Consider the following 22,956-nt stretch of genomic DNA (forward strand, 5'->3'; position numbering starts at 1 on the left):
CCTGACTGCTGTAAAACTGACACAAGAGAATAGAGTGCAGTTGATTTCTCCAGAGTTTTCTCGAGGTTGTGTGTGGTTTGTGTTTTTTTTTTTTTTTTTTTTTTTTTTTCCCTGTGAGGAGAAATAACCCATTTGAATAAAAAAATTTTCCAAACCTGTTATTATCATATGGCTTTCATGGTCCACAATCCACCCTTATTAAAATGTACTGAGCTGTCAGATCAGACCAATCTTTTCTTAATGAAAAAAAGAAAAATAATACAACAAAGAAAAGTCATCTTGTAAAATGATGTCAGAAAACAATTTCTCGTTGATATAAATTGACATTGTAAAAGAAAACAACCAAATTTAAGAAATGTGAATGGTTTCAGAATACTACAGAGTTATCCCAGGAAAGGAAGTAACATTTCTCTTTCCATTACTTCACTTAAGATTTCATTTGGTTTAAAAATTGCTCTATAAGGTTGTAATCCTGGCCTCACTGAAACCAAATAGGTTTGATTTCAAAACCTGAATCTCATTGGTCCAAGGCTGGAAGAGAATCAGAACCATTTTTCTTATAGCAAATTATAAACTATTTATCTTTAGTTTACTTCTCTGCTATTATTTTATGTTATTGTGGTCTTGACCTCTTAATTCTACGTTTGGAGAAATCATTGTTCTGGTTACAGTACCTCATGTCTCTGGTATAACTCCTTCCCAGCCACTGAGTCATTTTCTGTTTTTAGATTTTATTTCTCTTTAGCTTATTGTTATGACTAAATCCTACTGACTTTCTTCCCACGGCTCTTGTCACACTCTAAGTAAAGTGGGAAATAATGCATTCTTTCCTTGTAACATGTATCATGCCTTTCTCTTTTCACCCAAAACACAGGGAGAAAATACCTAGAAAGGGTTAAGAAAGAGATCTAAAAAGTGCTAGGGATAGGCTAAATGGGAAGGAGCTGCTGCTGCAGCATGTCTTTCCCTGGTGTACTAGCACTGCCTGAAACTGTATCAGCTGTCAATTATTGATAGAAAAATCTGTTTCCAGAGGGCTGACTCTTCAGATAGTTTCAGCAATGCAACAGTAACGGTAAGTGATTTCATTTTGCTACTTCTACTGCAGAATTATTTTAAATCTGTTTCCATATCAGTGGGAGGCCCTGGTATGACTGTTTATTCTACAGTGTGTAATCTCGTCAGTTAAATACATGATAAATAAACATTCTGCACTCTTATCAGTAATTTGTATGCAGAAGAATTTGGTATATCATCCTGCCACATGCTGCTGCTAAAGTGTTCCCCCCCCCCCCCAACTATTGGTCTCTATTGCAGACTGTTTTAATTGAAATACATTACCTTCAGTTTGAATGCTTATGCATTCTGTCCACCACATATTTTGGAATAAGTTCTTTTTCCAGGGTTCTTGCTCCTTTTCTCTGTATTTATGCTCTTTCTCATCCATCCTTGAGCTTGCAGTTTATCTTTCCTTATAACAGAGAACTGGATTCAGGAGCACCTTCTGAATACAGTAGATCTTGATCCATTAGCTAGGCAAAATATGCTTCTGGCGAACAGCATGAAGCTTTTTCTGTGGTGATATATCTATATATCACCTGCACAATTATCCTTGTTTCTGAACCTGTGAATCCCACATGAGCTATGAAATGTGAAGCACTGCCTCTAGACAGCCAAGCAGGTCTGAAAGTGATACTTGAAGCTTGTAATCTTAAGAAAGAGAGAAATTCAGAGGCAACTCAGTTATTTTTAGCTGTAATCTCTACTGTGATGAAGGTTTGGTTTAAATGGACTGTAGTTTTGACCTGGGAGACATGGGTTGGTCTTGTTACCAAATGAGTCTGTGTCTTAATATGTTCCTGAACTGTGCCACCAGCAGGGCTGTTCTGGAACTGAAACACTGATAACAAGTCTGCAAAAGTCAATAGAAATGTCTATATTTAATTCACTGGGCTACAGAGAAGATCCTGTTACATATGGCTTGATCTCATTTACACTCTTTACACAAATTTTGTACTTTGTGTACATTTTTTCCAAATGATGGAAGTGGGAAATTTCCTGGAGAAAAGCTCTTTCTTCATCTGAGCAATCAAAGGAGCATAAAAACTTTGGAAGAAGTTTCATATTTGTGAGATAATATTCAGAGTGCTGTATCAGTAACCAACTATGAATCCCAATTTATTCTCCATCTCTTTCTGTTTGGATTATCAATGGTCTCCTTCATTCTCATTTGTACTAACACTTTGCATTAAGCATTTACTGAAAGATTTATTCTTCTGGTTAATAGGTGTTTTGTAACTTTTCCATACATCTGTATTTATAAATGCATTTGGCTCAGTTTGGTGCATTTCTTTTTTCCTTTTCTGTGGTTATCAGGTAAATATAATACTCTGTGGCTACAAAAAATTCTTCTACAGTATGAAGGGTGTGATATGTCTGAGAGATTCAGAAGCACAAAACAATAAACATTGTAATTTTCAGCCTAAGATAATATGATGATTAAAAAAAACAATATGTGGATCAGTTCTCAATCATGTTTTATTTTGGGTGGTAGTGGTGTATGTTGCTATAACATCATAAGAAATTAATGTATTTGTTTCTTTTGAATATTTGAAAACCAGTTAACTTTGCAGCCAGCATGTATTTCTGTAAATTTATGCCTTTTTGCTTCATTAAGAATGCACCTTTAAAAAATACAAGATTAGAGCAATGAAAAATCAAATTCAGCCCTGCTAAATGAATTGAATATCCCATTGCTCTAGCCTCTGGCTGAGGACTTTTATTTCAGTACATTTCTTAAGTGTAGCTCTTAACCAACAATGCCTTTTTAAAAAAAAAAACACAAAACCAACAAAAAACAACCAAAAACCAAACACGCACTCTAGAGCCAATTGCTATTAAGTGTTGCTTTTTGGGAGTTGACCAAGATGGATGAGGACAGGACTAACTGTGATATTGTTCCAAACTTGGAACTGTGGTGCTGCTGTGATTAAAGTCATGAAGGCAAATAGGCATGCTTAGGGCAGTTATTTCCTCAGATTTTGGAGTTATTTTAAACTACATTAAAAGCTACGATGCCATCGTCAGTATGGTCTCTGTAGCTCAGAAGCATTGTACGATTACTCAGTAAATAAACTGTTCAATACTACAGGGTTGCATCAGTCATGCTGTACTTATCATTCAGAAGGTACATTACTATGATCCTGAGTTCAAGCATATCCCAGAAAAGTACTTTTTGGTAGGCTACTGTCATGCTTTGTTCTTTTAAGGAAAAATTAAAGCTAGCGTATATAAAGTCTGATGCACTTCATTTTTCTTTCTTGTTTTGGGTATTTAAATTATTCAATTTATGGTCAATATTTAAGGCATGTTATTTTTCTAGGCTTTCTGACTACATGCTGTATTTCTCTACAGGTGAGCAGTATATACACAAAATATTCCTATAGTAGGATACTGAAGTCTCATCTCATTACTGATGAGAATAGTGACTCTATTTAGATCCCCTACAATGGATAAAAATAGCGTGACACAGAGGGTTTGGAGCCAATCCAGCCTTTTAAAGGAATTTTTATAAATCAGGTCAATTCCAGTTAGAGAAGCTTCTGAGGACTTGCATACTTTAGAAACTCATGATTTTCTCCTGTTTTCATTTGCAAAAAATATTTTCAAATCAGTGGTACCTCAATGACCCACAAAGAGCTGTGGAGAGGAAAGCATGTTTTTGCTGAAATGTTCTTTAGCTGCTGGAGTTTCTGGGTGACTTTATCAGCTGTTTGTAAAATATGACTAGCACCGAGTGTTGGTTGCAGTAGTCTTAGTGATACTGTTGGCCAGCTGTGAATATTTCTGACTGTCATTTATTCTTTACAGAGTAGAAGTATATGGCACAGTCATTAAAATATTTGAGGTCTACCAACCCTCATACAAGCACATGAGTATTCCCAGTGGAGCCGAGCAAATTGATCCATAGTTGGAAGTGTCAGTATAATGTGATAAACAATTCGGTGATCACGTAAGAGCACCTTTCTTGTACTTTCATGGTCAAGAAGACTTTGAATAGATGTTTCTTGTGAGTACACTGGGTGGCTTATTCAAGGCCTGATTTTTGTTTAATGTTTGCACATCAGGTGCTGAAAATAGAGGCTACTGTCTGCCAATTTATATTTCAGGCTGCTGTGGGAGTGTCGTCCTTGTTGCTAAACTAGAAAACACTGTTACGTGGCAGCATGTGAATTAGGATGATGTAATCCTCAGTCATAGTTGTCATGGGCCATGCGTGATGACCGCAGTCTGTTTCTAGAGATGCTGAAATAGATCTATGAATCGTAGGCCTGTAAAATATAAGATGAGATGGGGCAGACTTCATGTGGGGCTAAGGCATGGCTCTTGCAATACAGAGGCCTGTAGAAATGATTTTAACCATGTTTGTGGTGTTATTTCCCTGAACTTGAGGCTGTTTTCATACCAAGCCAATGCTACCAACTTGAAGCAAGGGAGGGAGAATGTGATGTGTGAGGGGGAACCTTCTAAAGATAGCCCCCCCCCCTTTTTTTTTTCCCAACATCCTTAGTAAGTTTCCCTCCCAAGGGCTATTTATAATACAATGAATCATTGCAAATATATCAGCTTCATTAAAGGATTAGTGCTTTTTCTGTTATACTAAGACAACTATGCTGATATATGTAAAATGTTAAAATGTTCTATCTTGTAGATCCTGAAGATCTCTAGCTCTTGCTAGAGAAATAAATCTTTTGAGAAGTGAATGATAGAAAAAGAAAGGAATAGTTTAATTCCAGCAGTGATTAGTGTGTGGTGTATACAATTTAAAACACCCTGTGATATATGTTGGTGTGTGTTGACATGCTGTAATGAAGAGCATGGATGGCACACTGCAAAGTCAAAAGTAGAGCAGAGATGTTTCCACAGGTGCCACAACTCAATTCCTCTCCTAACTCTCTCTTGTTTACCCTTTCCCCTATCAAAACCACATGGTTGATATCAGACTTCAATATTACTATTACACATAATCGTTATTGCACATTATCACCTCTGTTTCTTTCATTAGTGGCCATGGCTGTCTCGCCACAAAGAGTGTTGGCCCTTTGTGTGCAGCAGTCTGGCAGTCAGCATGGCTTCCTGCACTCATGTTCCCCGTGACAAATCAAACAAGGGTCCTTCAGCTGTTTGTTTTAAAGGGAATGCTTCATTTGAGGTGACAGGCATCTAGCCCTCCTGTGGGTGGTAGGTATGCCACTCAGCTGTTGCTTGCAGAGCTGATGTGGCCAATGCGCTCTAACATAGTGTATGTTTCTAGGCTGAAAATGCCTAGATCACTCCAATGCTATTTTAAATGAAGGTGGAATGTCTGTTGGTGTTGCTGAGTTAGGTAGTTACAATAAATAGAGTGGTTTCCATCCAGCAGTGTTCAGTGGAACTTACTTTGAACAGCAGCGAGAAGTGAAATGCTGTCCTGCTGACTGATCTATGGTGTTATCAACACTTACTGAGGTGGTGAACAGTGGTATGAGACCTAAGCGTTGTCTATGCTTTTTGCTGACAGAGAGTAGAACATTAAAGCTGATATTTTTTTTTAGCAGCAAGTGATGCAGGTATTTATCGTCTGAAATTAAGGTTTTACTGTATAAAAAAATGGTTACACTTCAGGTTGTGTGGGCTATTTTGTCAATATTTTTCCTTGACTTTATGAATGCTAAATAATGTTTATTAAAAGTTCCCTGCATTTTATTTATGAATTATTGATTTGTAAGTCATACAAGTTCTTTTCACTTGCCTTGTCAATTAATATATTTCCTATGTTTTACTGAACAAGAAAAAGTTTCAAGCATTGTCCTTTTTATTGTAGTCTTCTAATTCTGTCTTGCTTGCTTTGATGGTGCTCTCTTTCAATATTCAGAACGTAACTATGAAACTCTATAGTACTCAATTTGCTAACAGTCTGAAATATGTTATCACATTAGAAAGGGCTTTTGAAGGGTGAGAATGAGCCAACAAATAGTCATATTGTGTGCTCTGCTATGAAAGACACTTTGGAGGTCATTTTTTTAAAGAGAAGATCAATCTTCAGGTTTGAAAGCTTTGACACTGATTTAAATTTGGCCAAGGATTTGAAGTTTCCTTTTGGAAAATGGATGAATGCAAAAAGAAGCAATATTGCTTCAAGATAACACTGAACAGAAAAAAAATTGCTTCTGTGCTCAATTCTGATCTCTGTATTTTGTGAGTAGGAAATGATTAATTCCTCTGAAACTCTTATGTTGTGACAGTTCTACCATCTTAACAGCTTCTAATACATTTCCTGTTTTCTGAATTGGGGGTATATACTTACCACTTCATAGAACTTTTGTGATAATAAACAATGAAAAAACTCAACCCAAAGCTGCGAAGTGCGAAGTCAGGAAAGACCAAAAGAAAATCTCCCATTAAGTGAGACTGCAAAGCCCCCGAGGCTCTGTGCTGACATGGGTGGCTGAGCCATAGAGCTGGCACTGAAGGGTCTTCTCACCAGACTCCGACTGTTTAAGATAACACATCTTTTATGTTGTGCAGCAAAAGATACAGGTTCACAACTGTGACGCACACTCTGTTTTGCACTGTGTTGTGAAGGTAGACTGGAAGGGTCAGGATAGTTTATGCTTTCAATATTACTAAATAGGCATTGTAAAATTATGTTTATTATATAAGCTGTGTTGCATAAGGCTAAGACTGATTCTAGGGCCTTTGCTGTTTGGGTGCTTGAGTGGGAAATGGCAGTTGTAAGGTTAAACTCACTAAAGTAACTGTAATTTATGGATTCAGAGGTAGAGTGCTGTTACCATAGCTTGGTTTGGTCGTTTTGGTAGTTTGTTTGGTAGTTCAGATAAATTTTGGAAATTTTAGAAATGCTGGCCATTTGGATGAACTACTTCAGAGAATTGTTTTACAGAGCTGCACAATTCAAAAAAGTTTAAAGTTGTGTAAATCATGCTGTTTGTATTCTTGTGTAGCTTATAGCTGTCCGTTTAGCAAATCACACACGTGAGAACTCTGAACATTCACTTCATCTGAAAGAACTGCTGAATAAACATCTCATGTGATTTGATGGTGAGAGTGAAGGGTGTTGAAATTAATAGATTTCATTTGACTTCAGAATATTTTGAACCAAACTCTAATGTGTATACGTTTTTAAGCCAGCTGACAGATAGCCTTTTAAAAACAAGCTTATCACTTTGACACATTGAGCCTCAAAATGAGGATTGCTTTTTGTATTTAGAATTTCTCTGTAGGAGTGAGAACTTGCCACCAAATTGTTCTTTTAGCATGTTGCACAAAAACTGCTTGGCTATGCTTGCTTGTAACAGGAACACTTCAACATACGTTTTGTCAAGACGTGTATTAAAAAAAATTGTGAAAGGGTATGAGGCTTTTAATTCTGCAGTTTAATTACTGCAAATTGTTATTACCTTGCTATTTGAGGGTGGTACTGAAAAAGGCATCTTTCTCAATTATAATTTCTGTTAATGTCTTAATCTCATTTTGAATCTGCGTTTTATAGCTTAATTCCAAATCAGCAATAGATTATAATTTTGTGTAACTGTAATAAGTAGCAGATCCCTCACTACAGTGTATCCTGACTTTCATACTCTAAGATCAAAGGGAGCAAAAAACTTAATTATTTAGATTAGATTGAAAAAACCAGAACTTGGATGTTTCCTAGGTCAATGCTCTGAAGACTATTTTCACTTCTTTCTTTTTCATGTTTCTGTGAAATTTTTGTTGTTTTAATTTTCCAGGTAATTGGGGAGTGGGGATTGCATTGCTGTGATGTTGTCCTTCCATCCCTACGGTCATCTGCCAAGTTCTGTAACTGTATCTTCAGTGTGTCTTCATTTCAGAGTGGAAGCTCCTTACGTCAGGAGCTTTGTGGATTTCTTCCCCGCTACTGTGCATTTCCAGACACTTTTGACAGCACTGAGTAAATTGCACTAATGGGGTCAGAGGAAAGCAGCCTGCTAATTCTAAAATCTATTCTAAAATATTCCACTGTTGGTGAGTGATTACTTGTCTGTACACAAAGAATGCAGGAAATAAAAATAAAACTGACAATCTAGTTTTTGCATTATTTTACCTAGGTAAATAGGAAGACACTTAAGAAATATTAGTTTTCTTTGAGAGGTCTTGTCATATGTGCCATGGCTTAAGATCTGAAGTCATGTTTTCAGTTCATGTTTGTAAAGTTAAGCTATGCACAGCCCATGGAGCTTTTCAAACTGGTCACCAGTAGTGTCACAGTAGCTAGAAGGAAGGAAGAGGTTCACATTAAAAACAGTGCATTGAGTGATATAGTGTTGTCTCTGCTTTGGAACCTGAAGTGTTTTGATAGTAGATGATTCTACCATTCTTAATGCTTAAATCAATTAGATCAAATCTATTTTAAATATGTATATGCAATTTAGTCTCTTTTTGTTAGGTTACACAGTAGTGGTTTCATAGTTACTGGTATGACCCCAGTTAGCTTGAAGAATTTCATTTGACTCGACTGTTCTTTGGAATAGATTCTCAAGTTGCACCCTTTATTTTAAGTTTGAGTTTGACACCCCCTTCTTTATTTTGATCTGATTAATTCAACCTTTTTCCGGGATGCTTACTCTTTGGGGGGAAAAAAAAGGGTCTGATGGCATGCAATTCCTATTTAGAGATTCAAAATAATCTTTTCAGCTCCACACTGCAACAGGATGTAAAGTGAAGGATTGCGAAAGGCAGAGGTCACTTGTGAGCAGTATGGAGCAAATAACTTAAGAAATAAGAGAGGGATTTGTTCAAAAGTACTTCTATATAATCTAGGCTAGAAGAGTATTTTTTGGGCAATTTACTAACTTCTTATGATACACTTTATTTGTGTAACAGCAAAAAATACTCTTAATTTTTAATTTTCTACAACATATTGCGACTTGTCATCAAGGTAACATGGATCACTGCATTCAGTATGAAACCACTTCTTCCCACTGTCCCGTGCTCTTCACCGAGGCACCCTCGTACCTTGCCCAAACTGTTCCATTAGATGGACTTAAGCATCTGCATTGGTCCCTGTCTGTGTGCAACTTGCCCTGTGCAGCAAGAGTACCCTACCCCTGCTGGCCCTGGAGGAAAAAAGCTTCCCCTCCACCCCTTTTTTTTTTCCCCTTCTGTCTCTTTCTAGGACAGGATTGTGTGCAGTGTATCTCTCTTGCTGGCTTTCTCACACCTTTGCCAGGCAATGGTAAAGATAACATCTCATCCCTCCCCCCCCCAACACTTTTATTCAAAGTGCTTGTTTGTGTAAGAATGTGCTAACCTGATAAAGATGTGTTCATTTCTTCTTCACAAGTCTTTCTCCATTTATAGGTTAACCATTTTTGTTCAACCACCCTTGAATCGGTATGACCGATTCTACCTTCTACCAATTTGTGGGTGTCGTGATTTCAGGAGGGAAATGGTATATACAGCAGGAACTGCAATCCTTTTCTGTCTGCGTGTGAATTCAGAGATTCCAGAGAGCTGACTTGCCAAGGTTAAGCAAGCTCCGTCAGTCCCAGTTTGGAAATAAAATACTTTCTTCCATATTATTACAAGCAATCTCTTAGAAACAGGTCTTTCAGGTAGGTTACTAGAGGGATATGCTTCTACTTTGTTGTAGCTGAACACGGGTTATAGGTTATGCTTATTTTATAAGTAAAAACTTGTCAGTTATAAGAACTGACTCGGAATTTGATGTAATCATAACCTGACAATGCTGCTGCCGTTATTGTTGCATGATCTGGTGGGCCCAGCAATAAGCTTTGCCCCATAACTGGCAATTCTGTCAGGGCGGCAGAGGCTGCCTGCAAAGCAGTCTGCCCTGCAAGTCTTTTTCCATCAGCATGCCTGAGACAGCTGTGCTCTGGCCTGAGAGTAGAGCTGGGCAATCATAACAAGTCAGGACCTGGGTTTGAGAATGAAGTAACTCTGGGGTGATTTCTGCTGTACAGAAGTCAAAAAGAGGAAAGACATGTGGGAGCTCTTGGCTACCAGGGCCTGTGGCATTGCAGCGTTGAATCTCAGTGCTCTGTCAGTGTGCAGCCCTCTCCTTCCAGCTCCCTCCCCTCAGCTACAGCCCTTCATCTATTGCTCTCAATGATGTATTCCTGTCTGTCCCAAGTGACCCGTTCCCTCAGTTAGAGAACTGCTCATCTAAAGTGTAGTCTGAGGAGCAGTTGCAGTTTGCTTGGGAGGATTGTGGCTTCCTCAGTAGCCTGGTCTTAGGTTTTCTTGCTGCAGAATTGGAACTTGTCGTGGTACTGCACTAGGTACATAAAAAGCATGGAGGTCTAAGCAGGAGCAAGTCTACTGCTCCCATGGCTTAGCCTGCAACTCACAGCTAGTGCTCTGGGTAATGTTTTCTCCCCAGATGAGATGCTGTACGTCTCATCTGTCACTTGACTTAGTGGGAAGAAAAGCTGAGACTGCCCAATTTCATTGGACCTGTATTTGCCCTTTGGAAACGAGATGGTTCCAGTAGGATCAAAGGAAAGGACTGCTTCCTATGTAAAATATTTTTGAAAACTACTAATTTAGAACTGCTGCTGTTTTGGTATTCAGTGAAATGGTTGTATGGAGATGGGCAACTTGAGAAGTGAAGCAGTTGTAAAACTACTTTGAATTATATACAAGCTTAAGGCAGAATACAGTTTAACTTTATTGGTATAGGACAGTGCTTGTGAAAAGTCAAAATCCTAGAGTAAGTTTGAATACAGAGTACAGTAATGATCCCTTTTGTCTTTGAAGAATTCAGTTTAAATCAGGATTTGACAGACAGCATGTGTCTTTGTAACAAGATTTGACATCATTAAAGGAATGCATGCTTCAGCTGTGATGATAAAAAATGTCATCCATAATCTTGTCAAGAAAAGAGTTCCTTCAGTGGTCAGTTTTCAGAGCTTTTTGTGACAGTTAGTCAGTCCAAATACTTTGTCTTCCATATGGCCAAACTACTAATTGTCCATAGACTACTCTACAGATGACCATAAATCTTTACCATCAGCTAATGTATGTGTGCTAAAAAGTTGACTGGTTGAGAGTCATGGACCTTGATTGTTGGTGCTTTCTATTTAAACCCTAAAGAGTATTCTTCTCAAAAGAGTAGAATAGTTTCTATATAAAGAAAACAACGTAGTACAATTTGGAGCTTTATGGTCCACCTTCAGAATGCAATGTGTTATAGTAACTTTGGGCAGATATTTTTCTGTGATTATAAGCTCAATGAAAGCTCTATGAGCTGCTTGGTTTTTATTACCATATCATAGCTTGTATTAGTATGGGCTGGTGTTTCTCACAGGGAAATACTAGTCATCTTGACATTCTTCCAAATTTGTTAAAAGTTTTTAGCCAGTACAGTGGAGGAACAACTGCTAGGCATTTGTGTATGTGCGCAGAAGTCCTTAATAGGCTAACAGATGTACTTCAGTATTATTCCCAGGAGCTAAACATGTCTTGTACTCTGGTGGTATTCTTAGCTTGAGAAACAGATAACATGCAATATTCCGCGAGTCATTGTGCCCAGCACTGCTTTTCCTTCACAGTGGTTTTAAGGAGGATGAATGCTTTGCTTTCCCATCTCTGTGTCTAATTTTAGTAGGCCAGCGGGCAGGAGGACTTTTGGGTCACCTTCTCAGATGATGGCGTCCAAAACATTACAACTTCAAAATGACCTGCCACTTTCAGTTCAATTTGGGGGGATTTTCTTAGCGAGTTCTGGTTCAGCAGTTTTTTTGCAAGTGGGTATGGCTGGGTGTTACTGCTATGCTGTTGAACGTTGTATCTGTGTATAAAACATTTGTTCTTACTTTCTGGATAAATATACAGGGTCATGTTTTAGTGTTAATTTGTGGCACTCCACTAAATGGACATGAGGGAGATTTGGTTGTCTTATTACAAAGCAGAATTTGGCCCACAGTACGCTGGTGACAGTCATAAAAGAACCATAATCTGTTCTTTTTACCCTTTTGTGTTAATGGACTGTTAAAGGTAAAGTTCTGTCCTGAAAGGAAATAAGATCTTGCAGCTCACGGTATCTGCTTTTATATTTTTCTTACCAAGAGGGTGACTTGTCCAGAATATGATTGTATTTCTCTCTTTTTCTCTCTGACATGTGTGTACACACACACACACACACACACACACACACACAGAGGATTTATAAATAATGTTTTGATAATTTTGCTAATGCACATCTTGTCCAATCTTATGATCAAATGTACTTCACATCATAAGTCATGGCTGACTTTGACTTTACTGTAATTTTCTGCTATTTATAGCAGAAGAAATTCCTCATGCTCTATATAAAGCTATTTAAAATAAGTTTTGCAATCACCACAGTGGCAATATAAACTAATCTAAAGCTAGCGTAAGGAACTTTAGCCACACATAAAATTGCAGAAAAGAAATTAAAGCCTTTAAAAATCAGTAACTTATATTGTGTACGTTTTGAAAACTTGTAGATTTGTTTGAGGCAGCCTGCCAAAGACAGCATTTGTTTCCTTGCAGCGTTTATAACAGTGCTGCATGCCTGAAGTCATGTATCAGTGTGTTTAGAAGCATTTTATTCCTGAGTTTTTTTTCCTAATATTTTAGCCCATTGTTCTTATGTGTTTAAGCTGGACTGAAAAAACTTTTTAGTATGTGGGGTTTTCACATGTGGTAGTGTATTCATAGAAGAAAATTTGAAATTTTGCATCAGTGTAGACATGAAAACCAGCATTTTATGCAAATAATTACTCCTTTTAGAAACTGACAATTTAGACACTTGCCAACCCAAAGTGTCTTTGAAATTATGAACATTGTGTCATGAAGTGGTCATGAAACTGCAGCTGTGTGTTACCAAGTGATTATTGGACAATTGCTTCAAAAAATGTTGAAAAATGGAAAAGTGGAAAAAGATTATTAAGGTGATTTTTGGTTATTTCCCATTTGGTACCTGAAAACACATAATACACTGTGTCTGATTTTAAATTTTTAATTTAAATACGGTTTAAAATTGCTATAAATTCAGTGAGCTTTGTGCAGATAAAAGTTCACAGTATTGGTTGAATTCAGTGTTACCTATTTTCATGCCCCAAATCTCCCATACACAAATGAAAATAAGGAAATTAAGTAATATAATCTCATTTTGAAAATTAATACTGCAAAATGTTTTTTCCCAGAAACAAAAAAATTGAATTGTAACAAAGTTTTGTATTTACAATAACTTGATCAGTCTTTTAAAATAAGCATTACTTTTGACTTGCTATTAAAAGCATTTCCATATTTAGTTTTCTGCTGTTTATATTCTTTCAGGATTTCTCTATAACAAAGTCTCTCTTTTTTTTTTAACACAGATATCTATCCATACCAGAACTAATATTTGCTACAACCAGAGACTGAAATGGTATGACTGGAGCTTCAAATAATTTGGCTTTTACAGCTCCATCATTTTCTGAGAACTTGGAACGAAATTTGGGCTCTGCTTCTGCACTATCCTAGGTTATAATGCCATCCTTGCCTAATGAGGGAGGTATGCTAGTCTTGGATTTTTAACAAAGCCTGTTAATAATTTGTTATGCTTGTACCTCTAAGTTACAACAAAGCAAATGTTTGTGGTTTTAGTTCATTTGTGTATGTTATCTGAGATACAAAGATATTGACAGTTACAACATTATTTTTCAAAGATAACCATGGAACTGCTCCTCTGACTTTGAGTTCGGAACTACCCTATCAAAGCACAATTAAAAGAAAAGTCAGAAAGAAGAAGAATGGAGTCATCACTGCAAATGTTGCTGGCACGAAATACGAAATTGGTAGGAAGCTACATATTTTGTTTTCATCCTAATAGCTATTGACGTGAGTAAATTACTGACTAATGGGGTAAATTAATGGACTTTGCATGAAGCTGACAGTGAGACATTTCCAAAGGATTTTCTTTTGTAAGAAACCTTTGTTCTTTTTTTTGTAACATGGAGTTGATAGCTTTGAACACTGTGCATCTATTACTCCCCATTTGTTACTCAGGAAAGGGCCTTGAAATGCAAAAACTTAAGTAATCAAGAAGGCTGTGGAAAAGCCCTCTAATTATGAATAATGTATATGTTTGGAAGTTTACTTAAAGCCTTGGAAGATGAACAGTGTAAATTTAATGTTAAATACTCTAATTATTATATGGAGGTTTCTCAATAAAAATCTACTAATGTTTTGTATTTTGATGCTTGGGACTACTTCAGAAAAATCTTTTCTCCTAGAACCTGAGTTATGCCTGGCACATAATGAGTCTATTCTCTTTTTTTGTATTAAAATAATGCATGCATTTGCTTTTGCAACTACTGTACCTTGTCTAAGGAGGCATTCTTGTCCTCTGTCTGCAGTGACACTTATAGTCATCAGTGTTTTAAAATTAACATATGTGATAGCCAAGATTGAGTCTAAAAGCTGTGCAGGTGGACTTTTACTAGATATTTGTGGAATGCCTGAAGCTCTTTACAGTTCCCATCAGTGGTTGTGCTCTGATTCCAGCTGCAGTACAAGGTACTGTAATGTTGTAATGACAGGTTTGCAATCCACTGATGGAAATATTGCAAGATAAATAATAGCTTGCATACTAACATTGCTCTCGGACAAAAGGTTGAGTATTGGAAGTGTTTAAAATCTTAATTGATTTTTTTAAATTTTGAAAAACAATCTATTTTAGAGATTCAAAATATTCCTTATGTGATTTCTCTGTAGTACGTGTGGTAATACGAGAAATGGGATTTGTGAAAACACGTGATGAAGATGAAACGGCTAATCTTATATGGAGTGATTCTGCTGTGCAACAAGAAAAGATTGCTGAACTTCGGAACTATCAGGTAGAGTGGTAGTTAGGAGTTCTGACATGTTTCAGTAAACTGCTTCACTCTGAAACATTCAGTAATGTGCCACTTCTGGCCAGTTACATTTGCATGGAGAGAACCGCGCCCCCCCCCCCCCCCCCCCCCAACACCACCAACCAGACTGCAATAAGGCTATACCACTACATATTTTAAAATCTTATTCTCTTTTCCAGAGTTATTTGTTCATACCACTTAGAATCTGGTGTTTAAATATTTGGGGCAGTTCTTTCATGCTTTTTTCTGCTAGTTGGGTGTTGTGAGTGATCGGAGTTTGAAAGAAGATGCAAAACATCATTTCTAAGTTGCTTTTAAGCAGTAAGTTAACAAGCAGGGCTCTCTCCACAGTTTCTGTGAATAAATAATTCCTTTTTTTACCATTACTTTGTGATAGCATTCTTTGTTCCTAGATAGCTTTGTGAATAAGAGTATTATAGTCTCCTTTCATGTCTGAAATGAAATCAATGGGCATGCTCATGTTGGTGGAGGAGAATACAACTTACAGCGTCTTCAGTATTGCTAAGAATACATAGTATAATGTAAGATATTATCTTAAATAATTTATGTGTAACACTAATTATGTTTGCCTGAGCATGCAGTTGAACATTTTAAATGATTGTATTAGGTATGCCAGGAAAACTAAAAAGTACCAAAAAAGTTTCTTTTTTTTTTTTTTTTTTTTTTTTTTTTTCCTCTCCTTCCTCAGAGAATCAACCATTTTCCAGGAATGGGAGAGATCTGCAGAAAGGATTTTCTGGCAAGAAACATGACTAAGTAATCTTTCTTTTAATATTAAGAAGTTTTTCACCCATAGTATTTAATGCAGTACAATACTGAACTATTGCTTGTAAGTTTTGTTTATTTTTACAAAGAGGCTATAAGATGACCAAGAATAATTTCCAAAGTTCCTTAATAGCTTTGGCTTTGGTCCTGGATCTGTAGCATTGGGGTGGGCTACTGTATCTCTCCAGTTGACTTCAGTGGAAAATGATGCGGGTTCAGTTCTCTGTCTACGCACTGCAGAATGTAGGAGAGCCTTAAATTATTGTATAACACACTTAATACATAATACACCCAGGCATATATCCTGTAATGGTAGAACAGAAAAAATAACTAGTATGTGGATGGATATTTTTTTTTTAAAATAGTTAATGACTATATTTTTGTGTATATCAAATTTAAAAAATGTGAAGCATCTTACTGTTTATATAAGAAATAAGTCAGAGAGGCTCATTTGTCTAATTATAAATTCTCCTCACTCTAGTGGAATAACTGGGTTCTGAGGAATTATCCTAGCTGAGAATCTGTGAGTAAGACCTGTAAGAAAACAATACTAAATAATGATTCAACAGTCTGGTAATAAGGAAATGTTTAGGGATAAATGTGTGTTGAATATTTTGATTCTTCTAATCTAAATTAGTTTAAAGAACAATTATTGATAGAGTTACTCTTTTGGTCCCCAAAGTTACCTACACTGCATTTCCTGTTACCAGAACAGAATTTGTTTTCATATATTAATGTAATTAATGTTGATATCTCTTCTCTCTCTCTCTTTCCCTATTTCCTTTTCTGTTTTGAAACTACAACACACAGCATGTAGAATGTATGCAACTATTATGATGCAAATGTAGATGCCATAGCAATGCAAGTAATATGTCCTACATGTGGGCCAGAACTCCCTTGTGTCAATATGTGCTAGACAACCACTTTTGACTGCCCCTTCCAGACTTAACTCTAAATAAAAACAGAGATAGCACATGGAGGCAAACAGCTGTTTGGAGAGGTCTTGGAAACAGTGGAACAACATTGGTTGGCTTGGTAGGCGGTGGTATCCCTGTGTATTGCTCCAGTTCTGTCATTTAAAAAAATGCACAAAATGGACAAAAGGCTCTTTTTATCATGCACACATTGTTTTCAAATACAGTCTGATTATACCTCTCTCAACCTACTGAATTCTGAGTTTGAAACACAGTTTAAAGGTACTCAGTGTGGAGATTGTACATATTATAGATAAGATGGGAACTTCTCTGATACGATAACTCTGGGTCAAACATATCTATGTTGTGACCTCACTTAATATCAGTAGATATAGCAGGCTTTTAGTCATTCTGTTTTTCGCAGTACTAGCCTCACAATTCAGTACTTAGTATTCATAATTTATAAAAATCAGAATGAAATGCCTTGAGACTGCTTGTGAAACAGACATATGTACGTGAAATCACAAGTCAATAGGGATACATGTTTGGGCAGGCTCTTGTCTGTAGAGTGGAGGATTTTGTTCCATACAGCTGCTGTTCTGTCTTAAAATTTATTTGAACAGGATTGTGCAGAAACACTAATTCTGTTCTCTTGCTTTTCTGCTGCATGCAGTCTTTTCTTTTCCTGTTACTGGCTTGTACAGAATAGCTGTGGGTTTTGTACCATTGAGAGCTCACGGAACAACTGCTGAGAACTGGTGGAGAGTAGACTATTCTTTTTCTTTTACTTCTACCTTTGTTGTTATACTGTTCTCACTTTTCCATTTTATGCAAGCTGTTGGGAATGGAGCGAAAGAACAAATATCCTGGATTTGAGAGGCAAATGCTATTCAGGAGGAATTGCACTTCAGGAATTCCTCTTACAGCCACTATCCAGGCACTCTGGATCACAGGACAATGTGGTTTTCACATGCAGAAGGGTGGAAGGGAGTGGTGTAATATGTAACGTGTGTAATATGAAAGAAGACAACCCAGCACAGAAAGTGTAGGGACACAGAGTAATGGAACAGATAGAAGCAGGAATGTAATTGAGAACAAAAGGAGCCATGAGCATTGTTTTCAAAGGGAATAATCAGAACACAGAAAAGCCAAAAGAAATAATAGAGGTGCCATTGTAGGGCCAGCTAGTTCTTAATGTCTGTAAATGGTCTCTTAGATGAGATCTCCTCATGTGAAAGATAAGTGTTGTTACAGAATGAATACAGTAAGTGGGGGAGAAGGTGTACAGGATGAATGGGAAGGGGGACAGACCCATGTATGAGATGGTCTTTTTTGCAGCACCTTTGTTGTTTACATTTAAAAGGTTTGTGAACTGATCATGGACTGTTCTCATCCATACCTATCTATCCATGAAAAGTCAGAGGATCTTGAAACCTAGGCAGTAGAATCTGCATTATTGGACTGACAAGTCATGTGTTTAGTAACCTACGTTTTGTTCAACACCTTTGATTTTTTTGCACAGAAAGCACTCTGAGAAACAAAAGCACAGTCTGACCTCTTCTGTGAGCTAAAATAGCACTCAGAAGAACAATAATTTGCTGTTTAATTCTCAGACTTCCTGGTAAGGACTGCAAAGGCTAAAGGATAGAGCAGAACAGTGAAAAAGTGGTTACTCACAGTAGAGGATAGCAGATGTGCTGGACAATAGGGCTATTGTAATGGAATAGGTCTTGATTCCGCAAGCTACTTGATGATGTTCCTAAGCCATTTCTGAATAGGGCCAAGCAGGGAAAAAACAGAGCTGAATTCTTTTGTTGAAAGTTTTAGTGAGCACCAGAACTTGTAAACAATGGTTAAGTACTCTGCTTCATATTATTAAGTGTTTGTATTCTACCCAGTTATGCATAAGATAGAAAAAGGCATATAGAACTGGTGTACTTGCAGTCACAAAATAATATATCTAGAATACCATGAAGCAATATTCATTGAGTAGGGAGTACGTGTATTGAAACCTGTGAGTAAGTTAAATGCAAGTCTCTTATCATGTAACACTTCAGGATGCATGTGGTCAATAATTTGGAGAGGGATGGAAACTAACACAGAAATTGCTTTTTGCCTAAAAATAGAATAATTTCTGCCTAAATAAGTTATTCAGTTAGCAACGTAATAACATTTGTAAATATATAGCAGACAGAGTTAGTTTAAAAATATGCATGAATCATGAATTATAATATCTATTTATGTTTTAAAAAACTTTTTCCGAATATTTGGTGGCTTTCATCGAAGCAGATTTGTAAAATAATACTTACAATGAAGCTGCAGAAGTACTGAACCTCATGCAGTCCTTCAAGACTACTATAGCTATTGTGGTTTCTGCAGAGTGTTTGTTGGGTAGTTGGCTAAACAATTTGGTGACAGTGTATCTATTATACCAGTAAGGCTTGGCTACAGTCCTAGCCTTACAAATGTGGTTGGCAGCTCTGTTTTTTCCATTAGTATTTGAGCTACTTAAAGGAAAAGTGTCTTATGCTGCATCAGGAGTATTATGTAGGCTCATAGTAGAAATGAAAAATCGAAATGATGTTGTAAGTCTGTTCTACGTTTAAGTTATCCTGACACTATTAGTTTTTATTACAAAAGGAGAAGTATGTCTAAATCTGTAATTAATTAAAAAGTATTAAAATTCATCCTAGTGCCATTTCTAAAAAAAAATCAAAGTTGGGGAACTTCCTATGTCAGTTAATTTCTTTTTAAACATCCAGTCAGTTTCTGTTGGCCTGTGGATATTTGTATTTTAGATGTGCCAACCCTATGTTACAGAGTAGTTTTTAGTTACCCGAACTAATTTCATATGAGGTTATGTATGAAGTTTCAGGTATTCTGAGTACCTGAAACAAGCTAACTGCACCAGTATTTAACTCAGCAAAGACTAAATTTATTCTGCTGGGAGCTATGGTATACCAGTCTGCATAGTACCACCAAGTCCACATTGCTCCTATAACTTGGCTGTTAACCAGTATTAAAGCTACTTTGTTTAAAGCTAACCCATGTGTATCTTGCCCATACTGCCAGTCTGGTGTGTGTATGTGCTTCCTATCTGCCAGATGCAGAGCTTTGGGTGATAGAAATGAATTCTCTACCTTTTATCCTCTTCTATTTGTCTTTTCTGCACAGACAACAGAACTATAAAATATGCATACTGCCTCAGCTGCCATGGCTATTAAAGCAGGGAGATCAGGACCTTGCTGCATCTTTTGAACCAGATTCAGTTTCAGAGATTGTTGCCTATGATGTCTTAACCTTATTTTTGTTTTAGTTCTTCTGTTTTTTCCCCCCTTGTCTTGCTTTGCATTTCTTTGCTTTCTTGTGACTAAATAAGGTGCTCAGGTAATCTTAATCGCAGTATGCTGGTACCAAACACAAATCCAAGCTTGGGTGTTTTGCCCTATGTTGGAGGTGCATGAGCAGTTGCTTGGGCTGTGTCAAAGTATATTTACTACAATTCCTTACTTTTGAAATTCCTTCAAAAGACTAAAAAGAAACAAAAACCTCTTCTTAAATTGCTTCCATTTTAATTTCAAATCCAGTCCTTGTTATTAATGTTTTTTGCACCCATGAAGAAACTCCAAATATACCAGGTCCTCTTTTTTTGTGTGTTGTTCCTCATACATCCTCAAACACATACCAGTGTGAAAATTAAAATACTTGCCAAATATTCCAACCCCTCCCAAGAAGAAAAAAAAAAAAAAAAAAAGGAATACAGGAGTCTATTAGGTAGGTGTGCTTTAACCCCAGCCACCAACTAAGCACCACGCAGCTGCTCACTCGCTCCCCCCCACCCAGTGGGATGGGGGAGAGAATCAGAAGGAAAAAGGTAAAACTCGTGGGCTGAGATAGGAACAGTTTAATAGGACAGAAAGGAAGAAACTAATAGTGATAATAACAATAATAAAATGACAATAATAATTAAAGGATTGGAATATACAAAACAAGTGATGCACAATCCAATTGCTTACCACTTGCTGACTGATGCCCAGTTAGTTCCTGAGCAGTGATTCACCCCCAGGCCAACTCCCCCCAGTTTATATACTGGGCATGACGTCACATGGTATGGAATACCCCTGTGGCCAGTTTGGGTCAGCTGCCCTGGCTGTGTCCCCTCCCAACTTCTTGTGCCCCTCCAGCCTTCTTGCTGGCTATGCATGAGAAGCTGAAAAATCCTTGACTGAGTCTAAACATGACTTAGCAACAATTGAAAACATCAGTGTGTTATCAAGATTCTTCTCATACTGAATCCAAAACATAACACTATACCAGCTACTGGAAAGAAAATTAACTCTATCCCAGCTGAAACAAGGACAGTAGGGAAAGATCTATAATCACATGGTCTATTGTAAGTTTACTATTTCTAAGAATATGAACAGCATTAAATAGTCTGAGTAACTGAACAAAAACTGTAACAGGATTGAGAAGGATGCCAGGAAATGAGATGGATGCCAGTAATGTAGTAAGCAAATATGATTCAATACTAAGCAAAAATGCACAAGATAGTCTGCTTTTGTTGTTCTTAAAGTATGCATATAAATATGTTATACAGCTCTAACTATTCTTAAACAACTGCAGAAGTTTGTTTTCATATTACATCATTTTGCTAAAAAAGTTTCCTTGTCAAATTATTGTAAATGCTTTTTAATCCTGAGGTTTGAAATATCAAAGTAGTTAAAAGATTTTAACTCACTTTTTTTTTTTTTTTTTTTTTTTTTTTTACACTTTTTTGCAGAATGATCAAGAGTCAACCTCAGGAGTATAGTTTTATTCCTCGAACATGGATCTTCCCTGCAGAATACACACAGTTTCAGAACTACGTAAAAGAACTGAAGAAGAAGCGTAGACAGAAAACTTTCATAGTCAAACCAGCTAACGGTGCAATGGGACATGGGTAAGTTGTGTGTTAACTTCAGTCTTCTTACTCATTAAAGGTGAAATCCAGTGCTATTTACATTAACAGAAGCTGTATATTAGTAAGAAGATTGTATTTCAAGTTGTATGATGTATGAAAGTTCATGTGTTGGATGAAGGCTTAACAAGCAGAAACAGCTAAAATACAAAGCTAAATTGAAGTGGTATTTTAATGTTGTTCTGCATGTGACATAATTAGAGAATGCATTTTCTGATGAAGCTTAATTCTTAAGATCAGGCTTATTTTTATTGTGAATTTATCTAAAAAATATTTATTAATCTGTTGTGCTTAGAATTACAGGGTGAGATTGTATTGGCTTAGACAAGTGTACTCTTCGCTGGGTGAAAAACTGGCTGGCTGGATGAGCCCAGAGGGTTGTGGTGAATGGAGTTAAATCCAGTTGGTGGCGGGTCACAAGTGGTGTTCCTCAGGGCTCGGCGTTGGGCCCCGTTCTGTGCAATATCTTTATCAATGATTTGGATGAGGGGATTGAGTGCACCCTCAGTGAGTTTGCAGACAACACCAAACTGGGAGGCAGGGTCGATCTGCTCAAGGGTAGGGAGGCTCTACAGAGGGATCTGGACAGGCTGGATCGATGGGCCGAGGCCAACTGTATGAGGTTCAACAAGGCCAAGTGCCGGGTCCTACACTTCAGTCACAGCAACCCCATGCAGCGCTACAGGCTTGGGGAAGAGCGGCTGGAAAGCTGCCCGGCAGAAAAAGACCTGGGGGTGCTGGTTGACAGCCGGCTGGATATGAGCCGGCAGTGTGCCCAGGTGGCCAAGGCGGCCAACGGCATCCTGGCCTGTATCAGAAATAGCGTGGCCAGCAGGAGCAGGGAGGTGATTGTCCCCCTGTACTCGGCACTGGTGAGGCCGCACCTCGAGTACGGCGTTCAGTTTTGGGCCCCTCACTACAGGAAAGACATTGAGGTGCTGGAGCGTGTCCAGAGAAGGGCAACGGAGCTGGTGAGGGGCCTGGAGCACAAGTCCTGTGAGGAGCGGCTGAGGGAGCTGGGGTTGTTTAGTCTGGAGAAAAGGAGGCTGAGGGGAGACCTTATCGCTCTCTACAACTACCTGAAGGGGCGTTGTAGTGAGGTTGGTGCTGGCCTCTTCTGTCAGGTGGCTGGAGATAGGACGAGAGGAAATGGCCTCAAGTTGCGGCAGGGGAGGTTTAGGTTGGATATTAGGAAAAATTTCTTTACTGAAAGGGTTGTCAGGTATTGCAACAGGCTGCCTGGGGAAATGGTTTAGTCACCATTCCTGGAAGTATTCAAAAAGCACGTAGACAAGGCACTTCAGGACATAGTTTGGTGGGCATGGCTGATGGTTGGACTTGATGATCTTGAAGGTCTTTTCCAACCTAAATGATTCTGTGATTCTATGATTGG

General features: G+C 37.6%; 1 protein-coding gene across 8 annotated transcripts in view; it reads left to right on the plus strand.

Moving 5' to 3' along the window:
• TTLL7 (tubulin tyrosine ligase like 7) overlaps window positions 1-22,956 on the plus strand; it is an 81,349-nt gene that overhangs the window by 7,053 nt on the left and 51,340 nt on the right. For 5 of the 8 annotated variants that reach the window (XR_003926072.2, XM_030033593.2, XM_030033598.2 and 2 more), the window contains exons 2-7: window positions 9,382-9,635; window positions 13,389-13,564; window positions 13,719-13,847; window positions 14,767-14,888; window positions 15,616-15,683; window positions 21,387-21,545. Coding sequence is in view for 7 of the 8 variants with exons in the window: in XM_030033593.2 (XP_029889453.1) it covers window positions 13,540-13,564; window positions 13,719-13,847; window positions 14,767-14,888; window positions 15,616-15,683; window positions 21,387-21,545 (503 nt within the window). In the remaining variant the exon portion in view is untranslated. Of the gene's footprint in view, window positions 1-7,892; window positions 8,047-9,381; window positions 9,636-13,388; window positions 13,565-13,718; window positions 13,848-14,766; window positions 14,889-15,615; window positions 15,684-21,386; window positions 21,546-22,956 lie in introns of those variants that run through there. The other 3 variants (XM_030033597.2, XM_030033596.2, XM_030033594.2) reach the window with 2 other exon arrangements.

The sequence above is a fragment of the Aquila chrysaetos genome, chromosome 12 (assembly GCF_900496995.4).
Source record: "Aquila chrysaetos chrysaetos chromosome 12, bAquChr1.4, whole genome shotgun sequence".
Taxonomy (NCBI): domain Eukaryota; kingdom Metazoa; phylum Chordata; class Aves; order Accipitriformes; family Accipitridae; genus Aquila; species Aquila chrysaetos.